Source organism: Lepidothrix coronata, unplaced genomic scaffold (genome assembly GCF_001604755.1).
Source record: "Lepidothrix coronata isolate B3197 unplaced genomic scaffold, Lepidothrix_coronata-1.0 Scaffold64, whole genome shotgun sequence".
Taxonomy (NCBI): domain Eukaryota; kingdom Metazoa; phylum Chordata; class Aves; order Passeriformes; family Pipridae; genus Lepidothrix; species Lepidothrix coronata.
Genome location: NW_016690244.1, coordinates 3,056,587 through 3,083,615, shown reverse-complemented (window position 1 = coordinate 3,083,615; position 27,029 = coordinate 3,056,587). Strand labels below are relative to the sequence as shown.

The window sequence follows — 27,029 nt, the reverse complement described above, 5'->3', positions numbered from 1 at the left end:
TTTCTTTGTTTCTAGCAGTGGTGTCTTCACAATTCTTCTATGGATTTAACCTTTATATCATTTAATATGATTTAGAAGCCCAGATTTGAATTACAACAGATTAATGACCTAATCTGAGGAGAAAAAACAAAAAGTACTACCTTTAGCCAGTGATTTGTGATACTCCCAATTGTTTAAGGACTAAGCACTGAGGGACTGTTGGATCTGAGAAACCTGTTAGGATAATGTGTTTCAGGCACAATATACATTCAAAGAGCTTCAGATCTACAGTAGCAGGTTCCAAAAGCAAACTCATAATGTGAGAAGCTGTTAGAATATGCAAACTGACAGAATCATCTGAATTTCTTAGTAGTATGTATTATACTCTGAAAAAGAAATTAAAAAAGCAACCTTCTACTCCCAGTTTACAAAACATGCACAGTTCGGTCATTTTGTTTATTTATTTTTAAAGTTTCAAATGCTTTTTTTCTACACAATGACACTTTTTATACATAATAATGAGACAATATCAATCTTAAGTTTTGATTTGTATCACTCAGTATCAAAAGAATACCTGTAACATTTAAAAAGTTACATTTACAAATGTGGCACATTGAATAAGATTTATTAAAGGTTTAGTAGTGACAACTATACAATGTCTAGAAAAATATCATGTTAATTTTAAAAGAAGCAGTATGAAATTTTATTATACAGTAAAAAGTCAGTGTTAGATGTCTCTAAAGATGGCATTATTATAAATAATCATTTGATCTCAGTTTGTAGTGTGTCAATTCTAACAGAAATGTTCAAAAATGCCTCACCCCTCTTCCAAGCTTTTATCAAAAGTGAATAATCCTCAAGAAATTTTATATTACAGAATTCATTTTAACAAAATATTTACTGCAAAGTCCGTGATCGCCAGGATATAAGGCTAAAATACGTATTTCCAGCATAGCAGGAGGTAACCACGAAGGCAAAGAACTGTAGAGAAAGGAGGAAAAATATATCAGGAAAAAAATAAATTTGACAGCACTGTCATTTCTAAGGAAAAAAAAGTTAGTTATGGGATTTGGAACAAGGAAAATAGCAGGCTGACTGAAATGGCACATGCTCACCTCCTTGTACTTGTGTGGCCATCACACTCAACACTGTGTAAATAAGCTTATATTATGCATAGAAGTATGGGCCTATAAGCAGACAAAACATGGCATATTTCAACTTTTTTTATAAACTCTACATTACACTGCCTCAGTATGGATCTTATAGACTGGACTGCCACCACTCCTATATTTGCTGCTTTTAAAACCTGAGGGATAGTTCATGGGACAGTGCAAGCTCAAGCTGACACTCCTGTCCTGCTGCTATGTTCCAGGAATTCCTTACAGCCCACCTGTACCTCAGTATGGCACATTGTGCATCAAAATAGGTTTGCTTACAGAGAAAACTTGGATTCAAGTTCAGGTCCTGAGGTCTCAAAGAGCACTACTGATTAGGTTGCCAATTCCAGAGGTCCTCCACTGATGAATAAAGGTATTCCTCAGTGCAAATAACAGTGACAGCAACCACATTGTCACATTACTACTTTGTCAGAAACTGGTAACAGAATAAGCCTTCTATAGCAGCTAGATTTATTTTATGTTTCTAGATTAAAACTACACAGTATCAGTGGTGTTGCTTCTGCAGCCTTTCCAGCACAGACACGCAGGAACCAAAGAGCAGCTGTGAACTATTTCAGTTGTACTGATAAAGTCCAACTCAGCGCCAGTGCTTAAGTTCCTGTTAATCACTGCATGTTGTTCAAAATAGATAATGTTCAGTATGGTCTTAATGATAATACCAGAATGTTTTCTGCTGGTAACTGAACCAAATAAAGCTGTCACTGCAAATAGGATTAACACCACTATTTCTAAGAGGTGAGCAATGACAGGACAAGAAGGAACAAACGCAAGTTACAAGATGGGAAAGTTAAATTAGAAATTAGGAAAAAAAATAAAAGTCACAGTGTGAATAATCAAGCATGGCAACTGAGGCCCAGAGGCATTGTGGCATAGCCATCCTTGGAAATACTCAAAGCTCAGGTGGACAAGGCCCTGGTAGCCTGATATGAGCTAGCCCTTCTTTAGGAGGGGAAAGAGTTGGAGCAGATGACCTCTAGAAGTCCCTTCTAGACTAAAAATATTTTATGATTCTACAATTTTTCCTTGCTTATATGCCATCACTGGCCTGGGTAGGCACTGCAGCTCCAAGAGAAGGGCACTACTAAGCATGCATCCAGGCAGTAAATCTAAACCTTTCAACACAGGGCTCTTGGTGAGTCTTGTCTAATGGAAATTTACTCTGTGGCACGAAAAACGGTAATGATGATGTAAAATCTTATTACAATAGAAAACTGTAGCATTCTTCTTTTCCAATTATTTTGTTTCTTATTAAGTAAAAGCTCCATCTAAAATCTTCCTAAAAGAATGACTGTTGGGGATAGATGATTTGCTAAATTCTTTATCCATTAATCCCGTAATGGGTTTGGAAAGGAAGAATCTACATTTAATAGTTTATTTAGGCACTGCATTAGATAAACATTATTAGAAGGTATTAGAAGAGAATCCAAACATCCCATGAGACACTGAGCATTCATGCACTTTGCATAAAACCTGAATCAGCATGGAAGCCTATCTAGCAGCAAACAAGCTCCTGTCAACTGCAGTGGCTGAGTAACAGATCAATAGTTACAAACTGCCACGGGGAGAAGACCCTGAATACCACTGAAATGTCAGGGGCATAGTCATCCAATTCCCAAGACAAAAACAGAGCAGGTGTTCAAGTTCCTGTGTTCATGACCATATACAATAATCTTCGGACAGGATTTGTGAATAGCCTGGAGGACAACTACAGAAGCATGAACATAAAGTAGCCATAATTTAGAATTATTGTATACAATTGAATTTGACTACTGTTACCACAACATGCAGAAAGTTCTTTTACAACTCCCTTAACTTAGCTAGTGAATGCATTCACCTACTCAGAAGTGATGAGGCTCTTTTTTTGTTCTTTTTTTTTTGTTGTTGTTGTTGCTTTTTAAAGTTATCTTTCATCCATTTTGACTGTCTGTTTTGGATTTCTAAATCTCAGCAGTAATATAGTAATGTCAGACTAATTAATGATTTGCATCCACTTTAAAACACTGGGAAATTACCAGACTTTTCAGGCATTGCCCACACAGCTCAAAAGACTAATCAAAAGCTGAGGCTGTAACAGGAATATCACTCCAGAAACAGCAATAGCACTTCAGGGCCTTCCCTAAGGTCTGTGAATATGGCTCAGCCCACAGAAAGCTGAATGCATCTTATCTACCCACATGCATGCAAAGTTAGCTGAGTTAGTTTAAACTGCTTCTGAAGTTGTCCAGATGCATTGAGGTGAGTTGGTGCTCACACAAACTTTGTCTATTCTGACGTGCAGGCTCTAACCTCTGCCAGAGAGTTAGTAATAAATGGGAGTGGGGAGGGGAAAATCAGTGTGATCTTAAAAGCATTGCTACCTTTTCTGATGTGACTATCATCTCCTGATGGAAATCCTAGTCACCTTCAAAAACCATGAACTAAATTACAGCTACATACAGGTTTTGTGTGTGACCTACATCACTCTGCAGCTTTCAAAATCCAGAACACGTGCAACTTCAACCCACACATTCAGTGAGCCTTTATTTGATATAACTTTTTTGGACACAGAATTGATTTAAACAAAAAACAAACTCACAGAAGAAGCTGCCCAGCTGTTGTAATTGTGACTGTCCAGATCTTTGGTAACTGAAGATGCATCTACAATGGCAGCAATGAGGTACAAAACAAAGGCACTTCCATTAAAACACAGACCCTGTTGAAAAACCAAACATAAGTCATTAATATGCACATGCATTTGTTTTCCAACATTACAAATCTCTCCTCTGAAATACACTGAACATATGCAATGTACACTAGAAAAGTGATTCTTAGCCATTTTTACCTTCTTCCAAGTTTCTATCCCTAAGATTAAAATTTAGCTGCTTTGAAGATCCATAAACATTAAACCACATTTTGGACAAACTTTTTTCTCCATTGCACTAAATCCAAAAAAGTCTTAAAGCTGGTGTGCTGTGATTTTCCAAAAGTGAAAATAAGAACACAGTTTGGGTATCACAAACTAAGGGTTAGGCAGTAAGAATATGACATTACATGAAAAAAAACAAAAGCCAACCAAACAAAAACCCCAAACCAAAATAAAACTGCACTTTATTTACATTTTTAATCTACACAAAGATACATTGTAGGAGTCAATAAGGGGTGGCATATGAAGACTATTTATAAAGCTTCCAAAGCTTTGTTTTCTCCACTTCTGAAGGCGATAAAGAAGGTGAAATTTTTTTTTCTTAGTTGTATTCTTCCATCTTTCAGTACCTTTCCCTTCTACCTGTTTTTGAGACGAGAAAGAAACAGGTAAAACCAAGGAGAACAATCTGAACAGACTACATGGGTCATTGAGACCCCTCCATGGCAGATGTTGGGTTTTCTCTTCCAAGGAGCAAAGTTAATGTCTCAGGGTACTTATGTTCATTACTAAGAAAGAAATAAAGCAGATAACATTGATCTTGCATAACACTTCAGAGAACAAACAAAAAGTTTGTTTGGTTTTTACATGTGAGAAAGAACAGGAAAGGAAGAGAGAACAGAAGTCTATAAAGATGAAAGAGAAAAATGTATGAGGGTTTTTTTTTAAGTACATAATTTTAATACTTTGTCCTTTACTTACTCCCTACTTGGTCATGGTTATAGGAAGCTCATTCTTATTAAAAAAAAAATTCCCCCAAACCCTACCCTACTACTTTGTCTAAGGCATATGAATTTGACCATAAAATATACTTTTACTTCACTGTTGCCATGTGTAAGTGAAATACTGGTGATAGGTTTTGCATCTAGTTACAACTGCAAGAATTGGAAGCTCAATATAGACCCAGTCCTAATTTTGTACATAATCAGGTCCCTTCAGCTTCTGGCCCCATTTTTGCACGCCAGAGTGTCACACAAATATAACCCTTAAATCTTGTTGCTCCAGTTGTCTAAATGTTGCCATACTGATGTATCTTCAACTTACTAATGCCATGGTGTGACCCAGTGGACACCAATTATTCACTATTTAATTCACTAGTCACCAACTCTGGCAGAATCTAAAAAAGAGCTGCAGCTCAAGATGAGAAGGAACAGTGGTAAAGAGCCCTTAAACACCCTGCTGCAGGAAACTGTGGGCAGTGCCTCAGCACTCAGATGGAGTCCAAGCCCTGGCACCTGAGGTTTGATTCACACACTTAAAAATGGGTGGGGTTTATCTCACCTATATCAGATGGTCTAATAAAAGGTATTAGCTCTATGCACAGATCTCACCTCTTGTATTATCTGGGCATTACAGCAATAAAATATCAAACTGTCAGTTTTAGGAGAAGATGCCAGCAATTGGCAGATTCAGGTGAACTTCTGTAAAGCACTGATTTAGAAACTCTAAATTTGACTACCTAGAGTATTTGTTGTTATTTTCAGATTTCCCATTCCAAAAAGACTCAATTACCCTGGAAAGCTACAAATCCCTGCAATATCTTGTCATGTAGAAGAGAAAAAAGAACATAATTTCTGAGAAGTGCTGCTCTGGGAAATAACACTGTTGGGGAAGATGGAATGCAATGCAAGCTGATTGGGCCTTTACTGCCAATATATTACTCAAACCAAATGGTTCATGCAAAATTACCATCTGCTTCTTAAATTCAAATTTACCAGATTTTAAAAGCTTCCATTGATTGTTTTAGCAAAGAACTTGCACTATTAAGGAGAGTCAGTTTTGAAGTACATCCTTTGGGTTAATTTGCAGTACAAGTAACTGCATCTTAAGCAATTTGGTAATGTGCTTAACCTGCAAAAAGTGAATTTATGACAGAGAAATCCAGATGTAATTTTGGATACTGCATACAATAGGAACAGTTTGAGCTAACGGTCCCCTAAGGAGGCACAGCAATAACTAGCAGATACTGAAATTCAGGATATTTCAGAGAATAGGGCGAATGTGGGTGTAAACTCACTCAAAAAGGTGTGTGTCATGCTCTTTTGAATGAAGACAGTAACAACACCTCTCTGAAAAGAAACTCAACATTCCTCTTGGCCAGACAGGAGCAACAGAGGACCAACTCAAAGGCTGTTCCCAACAGCTCTTTTAATACCTTAGGGTAAGACAAGTTGGAATGCAAGCATCTTTTATTTATTTTGCATTTATTTTCTCTTTATTTTACCCTTTAATATAAAAGGAGTCTACCTTTTGGACCTACATTTTATGTGTGTATCACATATTATGTGATCTTATCTACAATATGTTTGGAACTCAGAGCAAGAAATACACTCGATGTGAAGCAGAAACAAATCAAATACTCCAGCTTGTCTTCCACATAGATCAGGGTCAACTCATTTATGTGCAGTTGTCTAATAATAGGGTTCAACTGATGAAAGAGGGGTAATGACCAAAGCTTTATTCAAATGGATACAAAGATGTTTTCCCTTTGAATGTACTTTACTTACATCTAATGCAATGGGGAAACCCCCCCACCACCACCTTTAAATGTACCCAGACACATTACTGCTGTAATTGAAATAATCCAACATTTCTATAGCAGTGTTACAGCCTTAATGGTAATTGCTGGTCATGAAACTTGAAAACAGAAAAGCTATCTGAACATAATCCTGGTTGTTCTTATTAGTAATTGCTATAGCTGGCTATTTATTACAGCAGCAAATGGGAATACTAAGAGAGTATTCTAGTATTCAATTTTAGTCATGTACACAATATAGCTGATAACAAGCTGTTAGCAACACAGAAGTCAAATACATTTCATCATAAAAATAACAGAATTGTAGTTAATAATGTCTAGCTAGTAAAAACCAACCAACCAACCAAATAAATAAATAGATAAATAATTAAGAACAGTCTCTCATTATATCTGACAAATGTAAAGCTAAGATTTATAGCAATTCTTGGATGGGTCACAAATGGCCAGCTGGCTGAGATGACAATGGCTTTTAGGATCTATTATCCTGAAGATCAGCCTGTTATGCAAATGATGTAAAAATATACTGTTGAGAGTTAGAGCTAGCCAGGTTTGTTCAAACCATAAAAACTGGATCTGAATTTTAAGTGCCTGTGAAATTTTTCTGTAATTACATTAGCTGTTTATCTGATCTGTTTTAAGTCTTGAGCTAAAAGCAAAGGATTATGTGCTACATATTTTACATGTATATAACTCTAACTTTCAGTACCCTTTTCACAGGAGACTACATATGGATTGTCAGACTGTTGCTACCACTGAACCACCTTTGCTTTTACTTTAGCAGAGGAAGACTCATGTTTTGAGAGCTCAGGTCCCAGTTCTAATTCACAGTGTTGATTCCAGTAGGGATTTCTGCTTTTTAAGCCATATGGCTGGGTCTGTTAGCTCAGAGGCAGCAATAGACTCATTCTTCATGGGATGTAACCACTACATAGAGAAAAAGAGGTCACTGTGCATGAGTATCAGTCACATGCACATTATTAAAAATCTAGTCACTACATCAACCACTGAACAAAATGGTGAAATATCATAGGAAAAGTGTTTTAAAAGTGTCTGGGTATGATGAAGGTTAAACACTGCAGGTACACAGCTACCCAGTAATTAGGGAAAAATCTGCAAAGAGCACAAGTACAGTTGGTTAACTATACCCATAGAATGCACCAATATTTTATGTTATTCGTAACCCAGCAAACCCGAAACAACAAAGAATGGGTATATTTACCACCATGGTCCATGGCACCTGGGGGATCCTAGTGTAGGTCATTGTCATGTAGATGATCAGAAAGAAGACAGTGAGAACCCAGTAAAACACAGCTACAAACATCACCCAGCCGAAGGCTGGATATAGAAAGTATTCTGTTCCAGCAATCAGGGTCCACACCAGCAGCCCCAATACCTGCAAAAGTTATGGAGAAGAAAGAAAACTGTTAGGCATCTTAGACCTCATACATTTGTTCTAGGTCAAGGAGTGACACCACTGCAATTCACAAAACCGTTTGATGAGGTGAGTTGGGATGCTACACTGACAGAACACTAATCTAAAAAAGAAGAACACATAAAACTTCTTTTATTGTGGCAGGGTGTCACAAAGGAAAAGGCATCTAATCTATTTATCTACAGAAAAAACCCCACAGAATATTCTGAGTTGGAAGGCACCCACAAGTGTGGGGTGAAGTCACAGTCCCACAACTGAAGTTTGAGGGGTTTGGAATGTTACAAAGTGTTGGGCCGTTTTCCATGGGAGCAGTGAAGCTCACTAGATAGTTCCCATGGACACAGCCTTGAGCTGTGTAGCTGAAGTGCAGGTACGCATTCCTCAGTGTTTTTGTGGAAATACGTTTGTGTTGTGTGTGTGGGAAAGTAGAAGTGGGAGAACCTAATAAAAGGCTGCCTGCTGTGCTGAGCAGGCAGACTTCTCTTTGTCTCACCACCCTCGTGTGTGTTGTGTGTCTTTCTTCCCCCTTCACACCAGGACCCTTCGACAGATACCCAGCGACACACAAGGATCATCGTGTCCAACTCTTGAGTGAACAGCCCATAAGGGGATCAAACCCACCACCTTGGTGTTATTAACACCATGCTCTAACCCACTGAGCTAATCTCAGGGATTTAGCTCACCCCTAACTATTATGGAACCATACTTGCAGTGGTTTTACAGCTAGCTCTCAAAAGAATTGCTTATTATAGCCTACTAGCTGATGTGCATGAAGGTAAACACTACTATTTCACTGTCAGCAAAGTCTCGATAGAAACAAAAGAATCCCTGTAAAGTCCACTGGGATCTTCAGGTTCTATCTGCCACAGACATGGGTCACTCCTTAGTTGAAGTCCAGTTCCAAAAGGGTCCACATGCACACTGTTGAGCGGCAGGCACCACAGACACAAACTCCTAGGACCTTACCATAAAAGGTAGAAGTAAAATATCAACACCTCTGTAACATGTAACTGTAACTCCAGCAAAGCAAGTCCGGTCAGGAACGTCATTGTATTCCACGAACATCTCCCAGGCGACCTGACCCTAAGTAGTAGACAAGAACTCACATTCAAGCAAAGTCCTCAAGCAAACCAGTCTGGGGAAAAAACCTTGCTCCTGATCCCTGATCTGGCAATCTGTTCACATCTAAGACATGAAGAAATGCATGAAACAGGGGTTTTAACATACTCTGTCCAGTTTTCTCTATTGTTAGGTGATCTCCAGTGCATTAAAAGAAATGAGGACCAAACAAAACAAAAGTCAAGTCATATGCCACGGGAAAAAAGAAAGTTGTGTGTTTTGCAAGTTGTCCGGCAATTAGAAAAATATCAATTATAAAAAGAAAGGAATATTTTATACCTTAAAAACAAGCAAACACAAAAAATTAATCCTACCCCACACATTTTAATGGAGTCAGATGAGGAAACTAGAATGTCTGTATTTGAAACAAGGCTTACATCTTTCTGCTATCTGGACTATGGCAAAATTGCCTAGCAATGAGAAATAGAAGTATTACAAAATTAAAGCAAATAGCAACACATTTAACAGACAACAGCCTTAGCTGGACAATCTAAAGAACCTTCTACCCCAGTATTCTATCTCTAGCAGTGGTTAGTAACAGATATCTGAAGAAATATATAGGAAAGAATAGACCATGCAATAGTCATATTTTCTTAGGACTACCTTCCTCAGCTCTCAGGAATGTGCAGTGAAGAAACTTCCTGATCCGATGGTGATATCTTTGTAATCAATAGCCCGTGATAGAAGAGGATGGTTTTGCTACAGCTTTATTTGCACAAGAAGTAACCCTATTTCCATGCAAGCTGCTGGACCTGGTCCCATTTACTTTTCTATTGCAGAATTGAACATGTATATAATATTTAGAGATTTATCATTAATGCTTACAAGAAAAACTATACTGTTAAAAAAATTTATTGTAATTGTTCCGGTTACTACCTTCCATCTGTTTATTTTGTCTTCAATTCATCCTCCAAACTGCCACCCAAACTTAAGTCAGGCCTCAATTTGTTTTCTTGTGTTCTCACTGTAGATCCGTGTATATTTTTTGTATTAATCCACATCTGCACCATGCATACATAAAAGCACTGCACAAATGTCTGTTTCATGGTTTGTTTGGGACTTTTTTCTCTTTTAATAGAGAAGGCATATAATGGTCTGTTTAAAAGCATATTTTATTGCCACCATTTTCACCAATTCAGCAATTTCTCTTTAATAGGAAGCTCTAGAACTTGCTCAGACTGCAATAAAAATTCCTACTTTTCGCAGCATACCAGGGGAGGGCAGCATTGCCTCATAAGAACAGCTCGAATAGCGTTAATTGTGTTCTTTAAAATATACACTATTTTCAATGTGAAGTAATCAGTTCAGCAATGCTCCCAATAGTTCATTTTAATTCTACTTCCAACATTTTACTAACAGTAGCAATTCAGTTAATAGGACCTCAAATTGCATGAACTACCCACAACCAGATAAAAACCAACTCAATTTTAATGTAACAACAGTTTTAAGAGCAAACAACTTTGACAGACTGTTTAGCTAACAAAATACCATTTTATTGGGATACAAAGTTGTTTCTCATAATGCCCATCCACTTTAATCTAGATTTAAATTCATCATCCAGAAATTATACCAATAAATAATTGGTCTTGTGCTTGATAAATAATTATTAAAGGTACATTTATCCTAAATCTGAGTATCTAGTAAAATACCTCAAGAACAGAAACTTGGAAGATGAGACAAACAAAGAAATTAAACATCATTAAACACTCTGCTGACAACAGTGTTGGACTTTAGAACACTTTTAAAAATAGAAGTAGATTTTTTCATAAAATGCACAAGACTATGAAAAATCTTTAATACTAAATTCAACACAAATAAGATTGATAAGGACACCTCAGCTTATATAACGAATTATTTCTTAAAAGAGTGAAATCTTCACAAGCAGCAAATTATTAAAATTAAAAAGGAAAATTCTGAGGTTACATGAGACCACTAATCTTACATTACCACACAACAAAGCAAGCAAGACATTCACTAGAGCACTGATATTCACATTGGTCACTGTTTTTTCCAGTAATATTCTAACCTGGTGTTATCAGCTCTCTTTCAAGATTATTTAAATATTTTTAAGTGGCTGTACATCTCACATGTTTAACAAAGAATTGCTTTTAATGCATGCTTTTAGCTAGCTTGTATCAATGGCAGAACAATTCACCCAGGCAATTTAGATGCACCACAGATGTTACAGATTTATATTCTTAAACAGTTCTTGCATCGTAACTTTGATGGGTTGCATATTAGAGTGCATTTGACATTTTCAGTTAGATCCAGATACTCTTACAGCATATTACTGGAGCTGACAGGCTAAAATAATGTTTCAGATTTCTTGATTAGACCTGAAAAGGTCAGATCAGCTCATGGTCAACAATTCACTGCGTGTAGTTAAATGATATGGCAAATGGTTTCGCTGCATATGTAAACATATGCAATAAATTGATTTAAAGTTCACACTGGCTGTCAGCATCTGCAAAATACCTAAGGAGTCAAAGGAATACAGACATCTAGAGAAGCCTTTCGTGATTAGCTTGTCTTCTCAGCATGTTAAATACTGAGATTGCTTGTGCCATGTTAAAAGCCTGTCTCATAATATTCTGACTGTCCCTTACATTACACGTTTGCTGTTCAACAGATCAGTACAAACTAGATGACACTTGTGTATCTGCTGGAGCTGAGAATGCTGCTTTTCCTGCTGATTTGATAGCAAGCCTCCCCACTGGGAAAAACTGGACTATATTCAAATGTCATCTCAATAAGCATCCAGTGTACGGAATCTGGCAAGTGAGTGATAGGCACGCAATGCCGTAAAGCAAAGATCAGCAGCTGCACTACCTGGGGAGTGCCCACAGTAATTCAGTGTGCACAGGCAGTACACAGCTACCTTCGCTGCTTCAGATCAGCTGAAAAACAAGGGAGAAAGCTCCACTCTGTAGCCAGGAAAGGCCTGTATCTCATCATAACCAGGTAGGCTAGAGTGCATGAGTAATAGCTAAGCATTTGATTTTAATTTATGAGCAAGTTAGAATATGCTTAATTAGAATTACAGGAATATACTACAAACCTGTAAAAAATGAGCCTGAGAAAGGGGAGGAAGATGACCCAAGAAAATAATGCATGTGGTAATCAATGAGAGGGGATGCTGGGTCCTAAGACCATAAGGGCTCCACCAACTTGGGTCCAATTTTTCAAGTCAGATGAGAGACGGGGATTTCAGTACATGATAAAGGGAAGCAGTTTTCTCTTGTTTATGGCAGCCTCTGATTTCAACTCGGACATCTATTTTGTGGTCATTTGGCTGCTCTTTGATCAGGTACCTCCATTACTGAAGTGCATTAATATGTCAAATGCACTAATGCATACTTCAGCAGTTGGCAGACACCATTAAAAGGAAGTAACTTTGTAGCAAAGTCCAATATTATTGAGTCTGCAGGTTTAAAATTAGATGCTTAATTGCATATTCAAACCCTTAAATAAGCGCCATAATTCTTCTTCAGTGTCGAGAACTTCAAAAGTATCAAATTATTTAGTCACTTTAAAAAAAAAAGGGCTTTTTTGCCTGGTACATGAGACATATCTTGTCTCATGAGACATATCTTGTCTCATGTCACTGGTACAAGTCAACAGGTATGAAAGCAGATGTGAGCTTTAATCTATATATCCAGTTTGGCTTTTTGAAGTGGCTTAAAAACTGCAGAACAGAATTTGTACTTGCAAACTGCATTTTAAAAGGCTACAATGTAACAACTCCTCTACAGTGATGCCAGTGTTAGGAATTCTCCAGCATTTATCTTGAGTGGTTAACTCCACAATATGGTGGATCCCACAATATGGGATGTGTATACATCCCTTTCAGAGGAAAAAGAAGTTTCATTGTAGCAGAATTGACAGGAAGAATAACCCAGGGCTCATCTTTGAAAACAGGCTCATGAAATAAAAAAAAATAAATAAATTGGCATGTTTGCCTGAAGCTTTTCCTATCCTTTATCCACGAGATGCTTCCTGCGACCATAAGCATTGTAGGATTTATACAGAGTTGCTACTGTCACAGATGGAAATGATGGCAGAAGGACACCAGAAGAGTTGTGCATTTGCAGCACGAATTGTCTCCTGTACGCAAAGGCACCTAAACATGGACAGAATCTAGCAAGTAGAAAGCAAGACATCTTGCCTTGCCTTTCCTTCCCAAGAAAGGAGATCTATGAGTAGAAAAAAGAGACACCATTCTAAATTATTGCACATCATTATTTCACTACTAAATCACAAATTAGGAACTACCGCAGTAGCAGCACAAGCAGCCTACGAATGTCTAAACCTCCATCCTTTTCTCCCCTTGGCTACATATCAGGGTGGTGGTGGTGTGGTTTTTAAGGAGAAAACAAGAGGGAGAAAAAGAGCATTCTCCATCTATTGTTCCTGTAAGACATGTCTAGGACAGTCAGTCAGTCATAAGAACAGGAAGATTTAATTGTATTGTATTTTACAAATACAGAATTACTTCTTTAAATTTATTAATTTATTTATGCCCAGCTATGGCTAAACGGAGTAATTGTTTGTACTGCACTTAAATATGTCTTTAAATCAGAATTTTTGTGCTTTCATACACCATCTAGGAAGAGTCACACAACAATTCCGCCTTCTGCCACTAGAGTGAGCACAATCATTGCTCTTTTTTTGCCTTTTTTTTTTTTTAATTAAAAACACTTTAGAAGGGGGCACTTGCACAGGCTTCAGATGCCCAGCAGTAACATCAGGGCAATTCCCATACAATGCTGATCCCCTGCAAATTAAAAGGAAACCCTCAAAATAAGCAATATATACGTATAAATCTTTCACAAGGGTAATTCTAAGTTCAAGTGTCTGCACAAAGCAACTTTAACAGGTTCACTTCCATACCAGGTACAACAGCAACAGCAAATGGAGGTTTATCCACAAATTAGCCAAAATAAGAATAATTAATGTATTTTGCTTTAAAAAAGAGAAAATTGTATAAGAAAAAAAAATAACATGAAAGCCTACAAGAATTGAATAAATCAAATATCAATCCAGAGTAAAATAAAAAATCTGATTTGTGCTGCAGGGAAAAGGCGATAAACATATTTTAAAGCTAGAAAGATTCAAACTTAAAGTATTTCTATTAACACTGACTAATGATGCAAAGATGAGGAAATTCAAAAACGTTTTTCAGCTACATTTTTCTGAGATATAAGAACCTTGCTTAAGTGTCTTTGAAATTTCAAGGACCATGTTCACGTACTCCATAATAATCTAATCAATACATTGCCTCAGCCTACTGCCAGTCTCAAACATTTTTTTAAGCACAAAACCTTACAACGAGTTGACATCAGCCAAATCTCCTCACTACCAACCACACTGCACACCACTTTTCCTCCATAAGCACTCTGTGGCATCAGCAGTTGGAAGCATTCATTTTGCCAAGAGCTCCACAGTAGAGGAAAGCTTTGTGATTCACCCAGAATGTCTTCTAGTGAGACAGTTCCACAGAAGAGAACTCGGGTTTTACATACTTGCAGGAAAAAAAATCCTTTACACAGTTTTGCAGGTTGTACACCAAATAAAGGAAAAGGCTTGTGCTTTTGCTGAGACTTTTCAGGGCTTTGCCTTCCTAGGAAAAATTTTAAAAAATCCACAGCGCTCGCAGAAACATGCCAGTGGTCATAATGAAATACCAATTTTATCATTTATACAGTACAACTCTTAGCATCAAACTTAAGTGGCAGCTACAGGTCTCACGTCTCTCCTACTTTTTAAAAGACTTCTAATAAAACTGCAAAATTCAGCTTCTTCTACTTTCACAGAATTTCTAAAAATTTTCTGAATACATTTTAAATTAGTTTCAAGCAACCAGTTTCAGTGTTGAATCTTCCCAGAAGTCTTCAAAATGTCTGTCATGTTCTTGGCTTTGTGACAGCACCAGCACATATCCCTCCCTATAGGTTAAATGGGCTCAAAATACTGGCAATACTGACCATAACTTCAGAGGACTCCCCCCCAGAGTTGTTTTTTAGGATAGATTTCCTAAGAAAGAAAACTACTGGAAGCAGCATGTGCCAAAATATGCTCCAGAAGTATGTCTTCACTGAAGACTGAACTCTGTTACTCAAGAGTCTAGTCCAAATCCTACGACATGCCAGAAAACCTCCTGACCCAGGCCTGAAATGGGTCAAAGCCCGCTGGCAGACATTTCATTCAATAGGGAACACACCTATTCCGGAACGTGAATTTTAAGAGCTGACAGACCTCTAGTGCCTTTCCCACAGCTCCACAAAGCAGGGAAGTCTCCCACACCTACCCCAAATCCACAGGAAAGAGTCCCAGAGCACCTTTCCCTAAAGAACTGAGGTCCAGACCTCCTGATGTGTGAGCCAGTAAAGAAGGGCCAGTCCTGATGTTCAGATCGTGACGCTCATTATCCAGGTCAGCTGCGCAGCGAGGATGTACTGAACTGGCCACGGCATCGCCTTGCACTTACAAAAGGATTCATGCTGAGGCAGAGCCAGCCTGCAGGAGTGCCCAAGAAACTATAAATTCTCATTGGGAAGAGCAGAGAGATGGAGGCAGTTAGTGGTTGGTATGCAATCAAGAAACTTCTTTTTCTGATCAGAATTGGTACTGCAACACTGCAGCACTGTCTAGGCGTAGAGACAATAGCACCTGAGAAAAATGCAGTAGCACACCCAATTTCATGTTGCTTTAATAAGTTTACCTCCTATTAAAATGAATAAATCACAAAGGTACTCCTTCTCTAGCCTCCACTGTTGACTCCACTGAATGCACTGCAGCTCATGCATGAGGAGTCTTCTGAGGTATGGTGCAGCTGGAAGCTGAGAAAAATAACTCAGGAGTGGGAGTCAGTAAGGAAATCGTACTGTCCATCCCAGCAATGTATTACAGCACTCCCAGGCTGTTTCACCTGAGAAATATGCATGGAATGTGTGAGACCAGAGCTAACACCAGTAACAGACATCTCACAGCAAATATGTGAAATCACTTACAGTTTCTTAGAGTTTCTCAGGAAGTTCTATTAATAATTAGAGGTAGGATAGTAGATATTCAGAAGGTAAACAAGGAATAAGACTGTGCTGGGGTTGTAAATTTTGTTCCATGTGATGAAAAATGACACAATGGAAAATTAGAAACTCTTAGGAAAGGAATAAAGTAATAAAAACCCCTACCAAACAGAACATATAACAGTGCTTTATAATTCAATGGTGTACCCTCACATCAGGTACATTTTGTCCATTCCTCTCTCCCATTTCCAAAATGATTCAGTTGGATTATGCAAGGCACAGAGAATGGCTCCTACAGGAAAAGAAAGTTAAAGCTGGAAAAAAAGATGAGTCCCATTTTCTGCTGAAGACTGAAAGAGGATATGACAGAAGTCTGCAGAATGGCAGGTGGCATAAAGAAGGGAACAAGGACTGGATTAGGACTTCCAATACAAGAAATATCCTGCTAAATTATCACACAAAAAGTTGAAAAACAAACAGAATGAAATGGTCTTTTAAAACAAAACAAAAAAAAAATCAAGAAGAAGAAAAAAACCCAATACATAACCAAATCACACAATGCCATAGGAAATATCATACACACTCCAGGTCAGCCCTGTCTGTATATATTACATACATACACAATAGTCAAGATGCAAACTTCAAGCACTGGAAATTCCCAAATGTGCAGTTTGCTAGAAGCTAGAAAACTATAGCAGAGAAGAACTTTGCAGTATATGCTCCTTCTTAGACTCCTCCCTATGTTTTCAGTATCAGCCATTGTTAGAGACTGAATACTAGACTAAACAGACCACTGAACAGATCCATTACAACCACCATTACTAACCTCTGTTTTTAACTTGCCTTACTTTTCCACAGAAGACCATGGCAACCAAGGACTGGAAGCTGCCACTTTATAGATTAGGATGAGATGATTAAATGCCATGTCAATATATCATTTGTTTCTAAAGTAGAATTACAAGGAATAATCTCAAGCAATGGTGAAGAAACTGGCTTGAATTATATCATCATAAAATCTATCTTCTCAGCAGAGCGGTGGTTGATCATTAACAGGTCATTAAAATGTGTACAAAGCATAAAGATTGGTCCTTGTCCCAGGGCACTTTCCACATTAAATGCTTTAAAGTTTGAGGGCTGCACTGTTTACCCATGCCTGTAAATTCTAACTCAATGCTTGTGTTTTGCCTGGGGATCTGCATACATAGAGTCATTTATATAAGTTACTGTACACTATGCATATATTAACTTATGCACCCTTGCTAATACAGTGCTGCTCATCATTTTATCTACAGAGAGGCAGCAGAAGACACAGCTTCATCTTTGCCCATAATGTTCTATAATCTGACAAGAGTACCTTCACCCAGAATTCAATGCAATGGGCAGTCAGGAGAAAGACCTGCAACCTCAGAGATGCTGCAGCTGACTGGTAACACACTATCAGCAGCTCCATCGGGGCCACGGTGTAATGTAAAAACAAAGAGGTGTGGTACAAAATGCTACTGAAGACAAAACAGCCTGTCCTAAAAAGTACTTGCTCACCTCTCCGTAAGGGCACCGGATGACACAGTTGGAAGGCAATGACCTCCACAGTGCTTAATCCCTAAACGTCAAGGAGAGGATCTAAACATCAAGGAGAGGAGACAGCCTGGCCTTTTAACTAACAATCATGAGGGATGCGAATAAAAGGAATGCTGCTGCTCCCTTTTCCTTCCACTTCAGCAAGGCCTGGCTGCAGCAGAGGTTACTCCCACCCCCAAGCATTTCCCAGAAAAGAAAACACCTTGACATTGTGCACCAATGCTGCTGATTTCAAATTCACTGCCTCCTCCCAACCCTGCCAAGACACTGTGAAGCAGTAGCAAAAACCACAGTATCATGGAGCTAGGAATTACTCATGAATTCCTGCAACACTTTGCCCTTCAGCAGCAGAGAAAGAAAAACATAATAGTGTATTACAACCAAACACAAAATAATCTGCCTTTTCAGTTACTTTCTGAGGATATTTTCACTTAACACTGCTTTCAAGCATGAATTTTAAAAGTAGATAATTACAAAGCAAAACAGTCACAAAGAGACATATATGGCACAGGATACATATTTCTTTGTTTCGTAGTGGTTGCTTTTGTGCAGCCTCTAGAGGCCACAGCTTTTGTGGGGAAAAACTTGAAGAATCAGTAAAAATACCTTCAGATTTAAAGCTAGCAAATAAATTCCATACTGCGATAATTTTTTATTTTCAAAAGCCTGCCTATAAATCAAGATCGGTGAAACTACAAGGATAAATGGCTTTGTATTTAACATTCAAATATAAATGTATTTTGGAGCTCTGACTAAAAGCTGTAACTGATTTCTTTGAGAACTAACATTCACAAGTTTGTTCTCTAAACAGTTCTGTCACTGTACAGGCAGTAGAGAAGCACATGAGATGCAGGAACAATTTACTGAGTTGATTTTCAAGGAGTCCTATCATCAAATTCATACAATGCCATATGATTTAATAGATGCCACATGATTTAATGTATTTCAATTTTAGAAGATCTTCATACTATAAAAGCATGTACAGATTTGAGAGCTCACATTAGTAGGGAACATCAACTACTTGGTGGAAGGACTTAAAAGAGCTTGCAGTGCTTCTTTGTGGCAATTTAAATGGAAATAAAAAAGAAAAACTACATTGGCAGACTTTTTGAAATTCTCGTTTTGAGACCTGAAGCCGAGACTTGGACAAAGGAAGAATTTTCCTCACATTCAACAAGAATATCAGTTGATGATGAATTTCATATCTCTTCTCAAGACAGAAAGAATTTCAGGAGTGAGCTGCAGTTTAACTGGGGGATAGGGTCTGCTCCCTTCCAGTTTAGGGGTTTGAGAGGGACATTTCTTGGATGGCGCAGATGACAACCTTAACACACTACCTTTCATTTATGCAAATGTAGCAGTTTTTCTGAGAAGGACCACAGGCTTTCAAGTCAAGTAGCAGAGACATATTTCTGGAGGTGGTGACCATGGTACAGCCCTTGAGCCCTGAATATGATTTCTCCTTTATGAAGCATACATACCAATTGAATGTACAGGCTTAACCTGCTGCGTACATCGAATACATGCTTGTTTTCATACTTCTGGGAGGTGCATAGTGAGGAAATGATTGTCCTTATGCAGAAAAATTAGAAAAAATATAGTGACTTCTACCTGTCACTAATCTCATTTTACTATTTCTTTTATTATTTAAACTGGAAAAGGTCAAAAGTAGATTCCAAGTTCAGAAGATACTGGGCCATTTGTGTCCATCCGAATGTGTCTTTCCCAGTGTGGCTATTTATTATTATTATTATTATTATTATTATTATTATTATTATTACTACTACTATTATTATTATTACTACAACTACCATTGTTTCTTAATGGAGCATGATGGCAGGAAGGATTTGTTCTTTTGTTTTAATAAACTCATATACATGAAAAGTCTTCTTCAACCTTGATATTGCCTCTACTATTTACATACAAACTTCTCCTTTGAAAGAAGTTTTGTAGTACTCTATCTTCTTTCCTCTCATCTTCCCTGAAGAGGTACAGTTCCTGATGGTAAAAAAATATCAGCTTCTCAATAAATGGCAGTGATTTCTGTAAGTTACTTTTAACATTTGGTGCATGTATGAATCCACCCGTGAAATACACACACCCACAAAGAAAGTAATCTTGCCATTGTTTGTACATTAATAAGGTGAACTATTTTTCAAAGAGAATTCCTAACAATGGTTACTTATGAATTATGACTGATTATTTATGTAGTCCACTTTGTTTAAATGGTGTCTGAATTCTTCAAGAGAACAATGCTGTATACAGCTGCTTTATTAATAATGTCACTGGCTCTTTGTTGCTATTTTTACATCTCCATTTTCCTGTTAGGCCATGTAAATAGAGATGCCTATAATTAGCGGACGCACGGCATTGTTTTGCATGTCTTAGCTGTTACATTAAAATAGAAAGCTTACTACTTCTTTGGGAATAACTTTTATTTTCCCCTAAAGTGAAAATGCACAGTCGTAAAGCCAAATACAATGCAATGGAAAATTCAAAGAGAGTATCTGCTATGAAAACCTATTGCTGCATTCCATGTTCATTTACAGTGAAGGATAACGTTAACTACTCATTCAAAAAAATTTAGAATGAAAGTATCTTTTAATTTCCAGTCGAAAACCACAAATTGATTTTGAACAGTACAGAATTTTCTCTTGCTGTGAGACAGAATCCTCTAGTCACCAAAAATTGGAGCAGGTCCCCTTGTCTGACCAACAGAAGACATAAGAAAATAAGTTTGCATTCAGATCTGTTGTTGTCTGTCTATTTAGAAGCTAATTGTACCTTTTTCTATATTAACTTCAAGGTAAAAAAGTCCAACCCTAGAAACCATTGTCCATTTTTAGGTAAAGATTAAGGATTTTACAAAGACTGATCCACAAGTACCTCAAGGAAAAATCTTCCTTCTTTTCTGGCAAATTTGTTTTCTTTTCTGAATACATTTTGCATTAACAACACAGAAGAACAGCATGTCTATAAATATTTAACACTTGCATATGCTGTTCTGAAGGCATTTGTGTTCACAAATTCCACAATTAGAAAGGACCATTTTGGCCATGTGGCCAATGGTATAAGGATTTCAACCTACAACATGCTTTTTGGAAAGAGGTGACATCTTGGCATAGACCTTGCAATGATAAGACTCATATTGTCTCTAAATAAGCTGCCTACTCCTCTCATTGCTGAAAAACCTCAGCCTCACTTCTCATCTGAATTTTTCTGAAGTCAGTTTTGAGTCATGTCCTTTTCCAAAATCTCCATCTGTCACCAATATATCAAAGATAACTTTGAACTAAGAGCCATATTCAAAATCATTGACAAGGCACAAATGAACAACAGATAAGCACAAATACTGACATTGCTTCTGACTTTGGGTTTTTTAACTTGTTTTATCTCCCTCTTTTTTCTTTTTATGGTAGTGTAGAAAGAGTTTACTTTGAAGGAGTCAAGAATAGGGTAAATCTAGAATTAAATTTTCCATAGAGGCCTATTTAACACTTGTGATCACTGTTCCACATTTAATGATTTGCAGAGGTGTTTAGGTTACTAAAGCAACTTTAAGATGAAGAATTATATGAAAGTGAAAATATTAATGTCAAATTAAAAAATTAATTGGCCAAACATGTCAAATGACTCTACAGATCAGTCAGGCTTTTAGAGAACTCCTTGTTCTTGTTCTCCCTAACTTTATTTTTAAGATTCAGAAGAAAAAAGTCCACAAGCCTGAAGAACTTCCCACAGCCTGTCCACTCCATAATAAATACTCAAGCAGTGCACACAGCATAAAAGAACAAAGTAAAAAGCTCTGTGGGGTATCTGACACTTGAAATTCAAACTACCAAAGTCATAAATTAAGTATATATGCCTGTGTGTGAGGCAGGGTATAATGTTCTCCAACTGCTTCAATAAGCCTTGTGTAAACAAAGAACAGAACAACTGGCTACAAATGTCAGCTTTCTAATGCAAGAAAAAGAAGTCTCCAATCAAGGGAAAAAAACAAACCAAACCTCATTGGCTTATCCAGATTTAAATAAGTGAGCAGAAACGACTTAATGTGCCTCAGATGTTTGCTCTGCTTTTCTGCCAGAGGTTGCTGTCCTGCAAGGGTGACTGCAGACAAAGCTACTCCTCAGTTACTGCACTCTGATGCCCAGTGTATTTGAGGTAAACAAATCACTGGTTTGGGGTATCACCATAGGCTAAACTGTGAATTGCAGTGAACAGCAAGGCATGGAGACCTCTTCAGCTGTCTGCATTTATGGGCTATCAGCCTGAAATCTGAACTTCTGTATTTGCCTCCTGTAATACATAAACACAGAATTCCTAAGAGCTGCTGCTCTCACTGTGTGCACTCATGCTTCCCTCTCCCCACAATACAGCTAAAGTATTTTGGGTTTTCAAGCATACTCGGTTCCATTTCTCTCTCTAAATCTGATTTTCCAAAACAGTTCACAGATGTCAGAACGGCTACAAACTACAAGGATTACTATAGATTAGTGAATCTTGCATGCCTGAAAGTGTTTAGAGCCATTACACCTCTTAGTGGAAAGGTATTTCCCATACATTCTCCTTCTAGCTCCTCTGCGGGCGTAGCACTTTCCTCTGGGAGACATGCATGTTGTTAGACTGAAAGCTGGTACAACGTATCCAGCAAAGTGTATCCACAGTCCCAGCATAGGCTAGAATTTTGTCCTAAAATTCAGGCAAATCTCCTCAGCACAAGATAAAAATATTGGACTACAATGGCACTGCTTGATCTCCATCCCATCCAACCTCTGCCCATCCCTGTGTTACAGACGCTGAGCCAGCAGAGCAGGACACCAGCCCTGTCTCAGGGCATGGCCTCATGCTTAGGCATAAACTAAGCTGTGAGGAAGGAGGACAAGGCTACTACACCATCGGCCACTGGCAGATGAGAAAGGCAGATAAATAGAGGGCAGTCACCTTGTCAGACTTCGTCACCAGATTTGCAACTGTTTACCAGTCAACAGCCTCTGCATCACTCAGGTCACAGCTCACCACAGGTTAAGGTGACAGAACTGTGACAGGGGCACCTGCCGGTTCAGTGCTGGTGGCCATGACCTGACCCGGCAGGCAGCTGGCAGTACCAATACCCAAAAATGTAGCAACTGGCTTTGTCGAAGGCTGTCTGCAGCTGACCTGCAATTTATTAGCAGCAAGTGATGCAGCACATACCTAACGCTCTCCTCCTTATAACTTTGGTGTAAGGTAACAATAGCCAAGCTGCTGAGGGGTTACAGGCTGAGTGAGGGTATGCTCTGCACTTGCTTTGGGGGAAAAGATACTAAATATCTCTGACTGCACACAGACTTTTTGAATAACAAGTCTTCGTATCACTGTGCAAGCTTACAGCTTTCCCTTCCCACCAGTGGTTCTTCTGGAAAACCCAAGCCTCTTCCTGCAATTCTGTTTATATTATACCATCCCAATATATACAACCAACTAAATTATATTTACTTAGCTAACTTCCACACCTTTTCCCCTTTCTATTTCCTCAGATTTGGATTACAGCTTTCTTCTGCCCAATATTTTCTTCCCTGAAATGACAATAGTGCAGTTACAACGAAGAGGTGTTACCAAGCCTTTTGTTCAAATACTCTTTGTTGAGTATTTCAGCTATTTACTGCCCCCTCAGAAGTTCCTGTTTTCCCACTGAGGGGGGAAGGGAAATCCTGGATAATGACATGGTAGCTTTTTGTTCAAAAAGTCTGTGTGCAGTCAGAGATACTTATCACGCTTTGCAGGGAAAACGTACTATTACTAGTTTCAAGTCAAAAAGGGAAAATTCTTTAGATAAGTACCCCCCCCCAATATAATTTGACTAAAAAAGTAGTACTTTGCAGGTACCCCTTTCTTCGAGCTGTAAGGTATTGCTATATCAAAATGCCCTCATCCACACACATTGAAAACTCAGCCCACTATGATGAGCTATGCACAAATACAGAGGCATGTAATGTAATCTCCTACTGCCAATAGTATTATAGGTCTTAGCACAACAAACCAAGAAACCAGAAAGGAATTAGGGCACTGAAAGACATCACAAGCTGGGAGCTTTGCTAGTTCACACAAAGACAAAAGGAAGAACACAGCACACATAGGGATTTGTCTTCAATGCAGGAGAAGGCATATATTGTTTGATAATCCAGTGATGAGGCAGGACAGCTATGGGACACAGTCATTTAGACTGACATTTCTGATGTTGAGCTGTTTTGACACCTGTACTGTGAGATATAAGACTATGGGGAGTTTTAAAGAAATATGTAAATTAGACATGTGAGTGATAGTAAGGCACATCCCATGAATGGATCCAAACAGCTTCTCCTTTCATCATCTATCAGCTACTCTGTTCAAGCCAAAGAAACTATGCAAACGAAACAGGTAAACAACCTGATAGCATGACAGCACTCTTAGGAATTTTGGGGGGAATCTTGTTACCAAGCGGGTTAACTGTGCCTTCTATTTTCCCAAAGTCAATTTTAGCGCTACAGGTCAACAAAAAAAATAAAGGTAAAAAGTGTTAAATAGGCTCCTCCTAATCTGAATCTAATTTGACAGAAGTACTCCACACAGGGGCACTGGAGAGGAAAGGTCTTAAGGAAGGTGATCTCTTTTATTAGACTAATCCATGGTGCTGGCAAAAGAAACAAGTGGGGAAAGTTTCTGGGCATACACTGTTCTTCAGCGCTGAGCGGAAGGAACAACAGAGCCGCCCTTTACCAAATGCTAACAAGTGGATAGGAAACGACTATCGGAAAGGAGCTGCTGATCTTTCGGAGTCTGACAAACAATATCAGCGCTGATTAGCGCACTTGGCCTTCACGGTAGGTAGGCTTTCATGTTCTTCTCATTTCATGTGCGGATACGTCGGGATGACTGAAGTCAATGGGAAATTCGCGACAGGTTTTAATAGCATCAAGAACTGATTCATTATAACCTTCTCTTCATAACAATATTGTTTGTGTACATTAGATCTTAATCTGATTTTGTTCCCATCAACTCATCCGGACTCTATTTGCACCAGTTCTCAGGGTCGTCTTCTTGTATGTGTACATTGTCTATGTAATCTTATAGAAACAGCAACCAACACAAGTCAAAATTAAGTGTTCTTTTTAAATGCACTTCTCTATAATTTATTGGTTTTTTTTAACTGAGACCTAAATTTAAGAAACATTTTGAAATAAAGCTCAGTTTTTAGAGTGAAAATTACTTCAGGCATAGTTTAAGGTGGATTGGTCTGGGTGGGGTTTTTTTGGTGGATTTTTTGGTTGGTTGGTTTTTTGGGTTTGTTTTTTTTTTTCCCCTGAAACTACCATTCCACTGTTCAGCTTAATAAGAAAGTGAAAATTAGATGTAACCAAGCTTAGAGAATTCCTTCTCATTTATTTCTGTGTACTCAGTTTAATTTTAACTTGAGCTGGTAAAACACTTTACAGGAGACCCCATCTCACCTTTAACACATTATCTTGACTTGGTTACTTCAGGCAAACATTTGCTAGATGGTTCTCTGTTACTACGTAAAGAGAATGTCAAGTTCTTTGCACAAGTGTCTGGTCACGTTTCATGATTGTCGAAGTCTAGAAAGAAATCCTCAGTTTGAACAAAACGATTGGAAACCTTATCCTACTGGCTAAGATTCCTACCATTTTTGCTGAGAAGTTAAACAGGGAAAATTATTTAAATATACCAAATGAAACAATTAAATTGTATGTCATAACACAAAAAGCTGTTTATTGTATCATGGCAAGTTTCATCATTCTATTATAGTTCCATAGGCCTGTGTCATATGTTCAAGATTAGTTTTATGCCTCTTCAGATGGATGTTCCTATTTCAAACAGAAAACACAGCACAAGACAAGCTATGTCTTCAAGTAGGTCATTACTTTCCTAAGACCTTTTAAAGTTAAGTTCCAGTAATGTAAGAATGTACTCAAAAGAGTAAAATAAGGATTGTGGTTTTCCAAAACTAAATGCAGTAGTTTTCCCAATGGTAACTCTCTCTCTGTCCAGTATGAATTTTATTTGGCATCGAAGCTCATTGCCATGCATTAGGAGCCATAAAAAGAACACTAATAATGTATTCATTTGTACTATGCTATATCCTAGTAACAGCACAGGGAAGGAGAAATATTTTAATTTTGGAGGTCAACTGGCAATCCACAAGAACTGTTGTAACTGTCCAATGAACATGGCTTATGCACATAGTGAGGCTTCAAAGCATGTCAGAAACCCCATCAGAGATCCTGCTTTTCCATGCATCCTGCATCTCTTATATTGAAGAGCTTTTCAGCTTTTTTCTAGAAATCTTTCACTGAGGTCATCACAAGATTGTTGCAGCTCTCGCAATATCCAGCTCTGCCCAACCTGCTTTATGTCTATGGCTCAGTCTTTTGTTTTAAGGAATGCAGGAACCAAACATGTCACAATATTCACCAACAACCTCCTAAATCACTGTATCACTATTTCTAATATTTTTCTAAAAAAAATTTACAGTTTTGTCCACCTACAGCTTTATAAAATCATTTAAGATGGATGTTTCATACTGAGCAGAGCCTGTTCATACAGTTGCCTCACACCTCCTCTCTTAAGACTGTTTTGCCAAAATGTTATCGCAGGAGCTGCATCTTCTGCTGTGGATTTTCTCTGTCAAGTCTGAAGAAGAGCAGACTTGATTAAAGTCATGCGAAGCAGGCCTTCAGCAAGTTGCCCTGAGATGCTGAGCAAGAAGGCTTGAAGGAATGAGGGTGAGGGGATGGGTGGGAAATGATAGGAAAAAAAAAACACAAAAAAGAGCTGGAAAATTAGGACTTGGAATAAAGAGGCAGAAGAGTGGACAAGAGAGAGACAGACACAAACATATGTTGAAATACTTGCAGTTAAGTATGCAACACTGCTGGAAATGAGTTCTTCACACATCTTAATTCTATCATTAGTTAAGTATACACTATGTTATAGTCTGTAATTACATGACCACATACTTTATCACACACTTTCTCCTTGTCCACACCACCACCTGAATGGAGCAACAGAAGGGAACTTCTGTTCAGAACTAATGCCTTCCCCTGTTTTGCTTTCTCCTTGTTTATTCATGCAGCCTGCAGACATGCAACTCAGAGCTTTGTATCTGCTTGGCCACTTTAAAAGCACTGTGTTATCTGAATTATCTCACAGGTCAATTAATAAACTACCGAACACATCTCTGTGAGATAAAGTAGTATGGTATCCCAATTTTACAGACAGTGCACTAAAATAAGTCAATTCT

At 38.1% G+C, this 27,029-nt stretch overlaps 1 protein-coding gene across 1 annotated transcript in view; it reads right to left on the bottom strand.

The window, feature by feature from the left end:
• Window positions 1–417: 417 nt before the first annotated feature.
• The window catches only part of CMTM8 (CKLF like MARVEL transmembrane domain containing 8), a 36,121-nt gene continuing 9,509 nt past the window's right edge, over window positions 418–27,029 (bottom strand). The window contains exons 2-4 of the mRNA XM_017817928.1: window positions 7,815–7,988; window positions 3,733–3,849; window positions 418–960 (exon numbers count right to left, since the gene is read on the bottom strand). Of these exons, the coding sequence (XP_017673417.1) occupies window positions 877–960; window positions 3,733–3,849; window positions 7,815–7,988 (375 nt within the window). The 3' untranslated portion in view covers window positions 418–876. The remainder of the gene's footprint in view (window positions 961–3,732; window positions 3,850–7,814; window positions 7,989–27,029) is intronic.